The 7,011-nt window shown below is 43.1% G+C and overlaps 1 protein-coding gene across 2 annotated transcripts in view; it reads left to right on the top strand.

Annotated features, from left to right (window-relative positions):
* The first annotated feature begins 1,431 nt into the window (after nucleotides 1–1,431).
* LOC102222159 (paxillin) overlaps nucleotides 1,432–7,011 on the top strand; it is a 36,380-nt gene continuing 30,800 nt past the window's right edge. For both annotated transcript variants that reach the window (XM_023324796.1, XM_023324795.1), the window contains exon 1: nucleotides 1,432–1,670. In XM_023324796.1, the coding sequence (XP_023180564.1) occupies nucleotides 1,658–1,670 (13 nt within the window). In that variant the 5' untranslated portion in view covers nucleotides 1,432–1,657. The remainder of the gene's footprint in view (nucleotides 1,671–7,011) is intronic.

Raw genomic sequence — 7,011 nt, 5'->3', positions numbered from 1 at the left:
ACACATTTCTACTTTTTGCCTAGAAATATGTCAGAAAGCTACACTGCACAGAGTATTCTCTGTAACTTTTAGCTGCCGCCTCTACATTCCCTTGAGCATAGGCTGGGGGAAGACCCGGATTCATTGCTTTAAGAAGAAGTAATTGAAGGTTATGCTGAGTTTCCTTCCTTAAGCACATCTTCTCATTAGAAGAAATAGATCATGAATTATTGGGTTTCACCAACTATTTAAAAAGTTGGGTGGGGGTTTTCAGCTTACTTCGAGAAGCACACGTTCAAAATCTAGGTTACCTTTTATGCAGGAGTAGCTTATGGAGTTTGTTCTCTCAGAACATCATTATTAGTTGACTCTCTGAATCTGTTCTGCACCTCCAAGCCTCTCATATTCCCCGCACATACCTTATTTCAAATAGTCGTAATTTCTTTCTCATTTTAGTTGAAAATGCATTAAATTATACCTGCACAAGTTATATATTTGCTCATTTAGAAACTTCTCAAAAGGAAAGTGCAGAAAAGGAAGATTACGGTTGGAGATTGAACCTCTTGCTCTCCCACAATGGAAACCTCAAGGGACATTTCTGTTCATATCTCTAACTCAACGACTTAGAAATGTCAACTTTTGATTAAAGATGCAGCAAATGTGTAAAAGTAAATGTGCTCTGATCAGGTGAGATAAAAATGTAACTTTATGGACCACATGGAAAATACGATGTGGGCAAAACTAGCACTACATAAATCACCTTGCAGTGAAACAAACAAGGAAATGATTTTCTTCTGTGAGGAAAGAAATACTGGGAAATGTTCATGGGAAGATGCTTAGCTAGCTACCAATGTCAGTACAGCAATAGTAGGGTGTTGAAATGGTCCAGTCAAAGTCCAGACCAAATTCAAACAGAGAGTGTGTTGCAAAATTTAACAGCTGATGTTTTACATAATGCTCTTCAACCAGCCTGACTGAACCTGAATTATTCTGTGGAGGATCTCGAGGAAAAATAGTGTGTTTGAAAAACTCAAATGACTTTCAGCTGTATTTGCACCAAAAGGTGGCTTTACAAACTTCTGATTATAAAGTATTTCATTACCCTAGAATAAAAGGGGGTTAATGCAGCTAAACCCAGTATCCGCTGCCTTTCACCTCATAATTAGGCGCTATGGTGAGTTTATCACATAAAATATCGTTAAAATATACCGACGTTTGTGATTAAAACGTGTTAAAATGTGAAACCCCCATGAATGATGAATAACAAGCACCGCATACCTCACTCTTGAGCCGAGTACCTCTCTGCGCCCCTAGGTGCCGCTGTCCCCTCTGCGTTGTGTCTGCGGGAGCAGCAGGGGGGCTGGATGTGGACCGTAGAGGACTCCTGCGGTGTGTGTGGAGGTGGGGGGGGGGGGTGCAGCCGGTTGTGTGTGTGTGTGTGTGTGCGGGTGTGTGTGTGTGTTTTTGAGTCTGTTGGAGGCTCGTCGAGCAGCAGCAGAAGGAGGAGGAGGAGCAAGAGGACTTGAAAACTTCACTGCGTCCAGCTGGATACATTTTCATCCGGGGGAGATTTCTGCGTCCTGTCGGAGCCGAGTCGGCACCTTTGTAGTCCAGCTGTGTCCGTCAGAGAGAGGGACCGGTCCGGTACTCATCGCTGGAACCATTTCCGGCGTCCAACATGGATGATTTAGGTAAGTTCTTTCGGCGAGAAGGCAACATTAACGCGGCGCGTGCGCCTACGTGGGCAAACGGGCACAATGCTGAGAATATTGGGGCTTTTTTTTTTTAACCCTCAGGAAGTCTGCTAATGAGGTTGTTGTCGCATTCACTGGTCCTGCTGGGTTAAATTAAAGCAGCGCAGGCAGCCAGGAGAAAGCAGAACGCGTGGATGGATACCATGTTTCTGATAATTAACTATACCGTGTTAATAAGCTGAAAGGTTTGCGGGGGATACCAGTGACCGTGCTGCGTCGGTGGTGGTGCTGTGGAAAGTTAATATGTTAGTCTGGTGTTGGGTTTCCTCAACTTATTTATCCTCAGACCAGCATGTGATATAATCATTCTAATAGGAGAGTAACCCGATGAGTCCTGGTGGTTGTCGTGATAGAAATCCGTGCTGCTGGTTGGATAACGTTGATTTCTGCTGGAAATGTTGTCGTGGGCAGACAGATGAACCCAGGCGAGCTCAGTAAGTCGTACACTTTGTTGCAGCTTTAAACGCAAACCCTGAGGGGACAGCTTGCGGTGACGGGGAGGCTCAGCGGAATTCTCCGTCATCCATCTCTCTTCCCCTTTTTGCTGTCACTCCGACAAAAACATATTTCTCAAATAAGACTCACTGTTTCATTTTTATTTACATTCCTACCACGTATGCAATACCGTGTGAAAGTTCCCACCATTTAAACTTATTTTCACATTTTGTCTGGTTACAAAGACACACTTCCATGTATTTTGGGGGCAGGAGACAGGAGAGAGGTTACATCTAAAAGTGTGAGGAGGGTTTTAATTTAGTCCCTCTGAATCAATTTGTGCATGTTTCGTTTTTGCACTCGACCTTTTTTTTTTTAGCCCCAGCCATCTCCCCATCAACGCTGAACTGCTTCCCTGTCCAAACTGAAGAAAATGATCCCCCTGTCATGATGCCACCATCACTGTGTTTCACTAAGGGGAAGGCGTTTTTGTATAAACATTTTTTCTGTTTAGGCCACATGTAGGATTTTGCATGTAGGCCAGAAAGTTCTGTTAAATTTTTTATATAGTAACTCAGGCTGACGACATTTGCAGCCCACACTCCCACCTGCTATCACTTTGTCATTTTACAACCAGCTGTGAAGTAGGTGGTTATAAAGTGACACAATGGCAAATTTTTCCGAATACTTTTGCAAAGCAGGCCTACTGTATTAGTGTAAATTACAAACCTGAACCGTCCTACACACAGTTCCCTCGTCACTGGAACAGTTTTTGCCCCCTGGTGACTGGTAGGATAAGTTTAGCAGGACATCCGTGAAATGCATTTCAGGACTCGAGTTCATGTGCTAAAAAAACACCCGAATGCGTTTGTGAAGTCAAAATGATGGATGGTGTCGCAAAAGCTGTCCAAGAAATGCTATGGTCCCCCCACAACCACTGTGAGCTGAAGGTGGAGTTTCTATTAAACAACAGATAGTTGTGTTAAAGAGAGTTCAGGAGTTTTAAAATGAGGCTCTGTTGAAAGATTGACATTAAATGTCTTACCTGGAGTCAATAACTCCAATGGCTTTGGCATAAAAACAAATTAGTTGAAGCTGATAGCTAGTCTGAGAGAAGCTGAAGTGGCCTTCTACCATTTTAAAATGACTCCGATCTAAAAGAAAATCAATAGCTTTTACTTTTTATATGTAAATATGAGCTTATGAACCATTAAATCATTGTCACTTGCTTGGACAGCAACTGACAGAGAAGCTGATGATCTGAACAGGAAATGGAGGTAGAATACTGGGTTTTACCAACGATTTTTTTCTGTGTGAAACACATTTGTGGTCTGAGTAACCATCTGATAAAAATAAGTTGGGCTGTGGAAAAAAATCAGAAAGGTTCTATTAGTTTTTTGTTTTTTTTTCCTTTTTACACCAGTTTACTTTTTCATCTGACAGTTAGTCTGATCGCATGTTTCAGGGAGTTTGTATGAAGGGGGAATAAATTCTGACTAACAGCTTGCCCAACGGTGACCCACATGAGCTTATTTTACCAATTTAAAACAACTCAAATCAAAACATATCACATCTGTCTGGTTCAACGCTGTATTGGTGGACAATAATCATCAACGCTTTCACAAAAGACGGATATGATAGTTTTGTTTTTTTCTGTTTTTTCAGTCCTCACTACGTTGGGTAAAGAGGAGTGGGCAGACTTTAGCAGTCAACTGGGATCTTTCCCAGACAATTGCAAGATCTGATAAAACCCCAAAATGGCCCATCACTAAATTAAAAAACATCTAAATTAAGAAAAATAAAGACTCTCGTGAAAGTGTATAAGATTAATATCCCATAATATAGTATAATATTACATAAATATAATTTCCATTTGTGTGGTGGGTGATTTTTTTTTAAATTAAAATAAAAAGACTAAAAATATCTTCACTGTCTTTATTAGTCTGGTTTTGGTCAAGCTGCCCATTAGCCTTAGCCTCCACCTTATCGAGCTAGCTGTTAGTCTTAGCCTCCACCTTATTGAGCTAGCTGTTAGTCTTAGCCTCCACCTTATTGAGCTAGCTGTTAGTCTTAGTCTCCACCTTATTGAGCTAGCTGTTAGTCTTAGCCTCCACCTTATCGAGCTAGCTGTTAGTCTTAGCCTCCACCTTATTGAGCTAGCTGTTAGCCTTAGCCTCCACCTTATTGAGCTAGCTGTTAGTCTTAGCCTCCACCTTATCGAGCTAGCTGTTAGTCTTAGCCTCCACCTTATTGAGCTAGCTGTTAGCCTTAGCCGCCACCTTATCGAGCTAGCTGTTAGTCTTAGCCTCCAACTTATTGAGCTAGCTGTTAGCCTTAGCCTCCACCTTATCGAGCTAGCTGTTAGCCTTAGCCTCCACCTTATCAAGCTAGATGTTAGCCTTAGCCTCCACCTTATCGAGCTAGATGTTAGCCTTAGTCTCCACCTTATCGAGCTAGCTGTTAGCCTTAGCTTCCACCTTATCAAGCTAGATGTTAGCCTTAGCCTCCACCTTATCGAGCTAGATGTTAGCCTTAGTCTCCACCTTATCGAGCTAGCTGTTAATCTTAGCTAACACCTTTTCTAACATCAAGTAAAGATGCTTGAACACTTGAACCTTCTAACAGAACCTCACTTTAAAAACATGACATTCTCCTTCAAGCCAGAGGAAGTGTTTTGGTTTAGAAATTGTAAAGAAAAGCTCAGTTTTTTAGTGAGCTAAAACTTATTCCCCTGGTGGATATCTTGTCATTGGTGGGAGTGACAGTGAAGCAGGATCGTTGGCTAGTCTATATCCAGTCAGTATTTATGGGCATCTTCTCGGTTTACAGCTGGTACGGGGCTCTCCTTAAAGTAGCTGCTTCAAAAATATGTGTTACACAACCCAGTGTAATTATCATGTCACAGGGCTGTAAATTCTGTCATCGGTTTAGGAGCTAGGCAGAAATGTGGCACACAAACACAGAAGCGTACTCAAGTTGTCTATCATTGCGGATAATATCAAAGCCGTAGTGGGGTCTGTTGGGGTATTATTGTTTAGTTTTGTTTTTTTTATCTGGTTTGGAGAGTTTGATGAAAGCACATCCACCGTGGAGTGATTTCATCCACGGTGATGAGGCACCATGGAGATCCATCAGCACAACCTGCTCCTATTTTTAAACCTATATCCCTGCATCTTAAGAGCTGAGCCAGCACCACCTAGAAACCTGCCACCAGGTCTGCCCAAAGCCTGTTCCCCCACTTTCCATCACTTTGTCTTCCGACTTCCCATATCCTCCCAGCAGCTCTCTAATGGAAGTTGAGATTCTAACCCTGAAAGCTCTTTTCCCAGCCTCAGTTTTTTTACTCTTTATTTTTTATTTTCTGCAGAGCAGAGCAGATCCTACAGGCAGGGTTTCGGGAGAGAATGGATCTCAGCCAACATTTATCCGCCTTTAACGCTACAATGCCCCACCCTCTCTTTTCCCACCCCCCACCATTCCTGTGGTTATGTCGCGCAGAAAACCGAAGCCCTGCGATCTATCGACAGTCCAAAGGAGAGATAAGCCTTTATTGTGAGAATCGGATGCAGGCGGATTGAAAAGGGTGCAAGAAAAGCTTTGTTTTAGTACGCCAGGTGTGCGTTTATCTGCATTTCGTATCGTCCTTGCCGGTTTTTGCTTCTCAGAATCCGAGGCTCGCTCTCAGGCAAACTTTCATTGACCCCCCCCCCCCCCGCCCCCCCCCCCCTCCGCCCTCTTCTTCTCCTCAGTTATCAGCACCGCCAAGCGCTGCTTCTTGCTTCACCGCTCCGGGCCTGCACCGACAAGACATGAATGTCAACGAGCCCCCCTGAAGTTAACTTTATTTTATTGACTTTGATGATCTGCGCCTTTTTATTGCTTGCATTTTATATGCGCCTGCGAATACAGTAGCCTCGTATCGCTCTCTCTCTGTCTCTCTGATGCCACTTTGGTGATATTGTGAGCTAAGAGGCTTGTCAGCACAGCAGCTTCAGCGTTAGAAATGTCACTCAAGTTGCGGGAGTGAGGAGAGGAGTTCTTTACCAGAGGAGATCTGGAGTAACCCAGTTACTCGGATGGGTCTAAATTTAGTTTGTATTGTTGTTTGCAGACTGACGGAAACATCAAAAGCTTTTCTTCTTCTGTGTTACACTCTGCATCAAACTGGAAGTCACATCTAATTTCTGCATGAAGGCATTTTCTTGTTTTTAAGTTTATTCCTATGATACAGATTTGCTTGCATTTTGGGTTTTATAGTATCCTGAGTTATCACTGTAGTATTTAGCATTGTTTTATGAATGGTGTGAACTCATGTCTGTCACTGAGGCAGATGGAAGGAGCTTATATGAAGCAATCTGATGCCAGTGTGCTACCATCACCCATCCGATACTGCAGCACGAACATGATGCTATGCAATACACCGAGGTACAAGAGAGGTTGCTTTTTTTGTTTAGCTTTGGTTCCTCTACAGCTAACACTTCTCTTTTGCAGCTAAATAAGCATCACATTTCTGTTTGTTGTGAAGAAATTCTTTTCTTTCCTTTTTTTTTTTCCCCCGAAGAGTTTTTGCGGCGCTAGTGTCTCGTATGTTTTGTACAGTAGGCAGACAGGAAGGAGGGTGAGGAGAGGGGGGAGGACATGCGGCAAAGGTCGTCGGGACCGGGAGTCGAACCCGCGACGTCCACATCGAGGACTAAGGCCTCCAAACGTGGGGCGTGCTAATCCCCTGCGCCACCACAGCACATTCAGCTTGTGGCCAAATAAGATGACAACCTATCCTCTAGATTAGTGGTTTCTAAACCTTCCAGCTTCTGATCCACAAAATAAAAATCAAAGGTCATGA

This window comes from Xiphophorus maculatus, chromosome 20 (genome assembly GCF_002775205.1).
Source record: "Xiphophorus maculatus strain JP 163 A chromosome 20, X_maculatus-5.0-male, whole genome shotgun sequence".
Lineage (NCBI taxonomy): Eukaryota > Metazoa > Chordata > Actinopteri > Cyprinodontiformes > Poeciliidae > Xiphophorus > Xiphophorus maculatus.
Note: the sequence above shows the minus strand (reverse complement) of the source record. Positions and strands in the feature narration are given on the sequence as shown.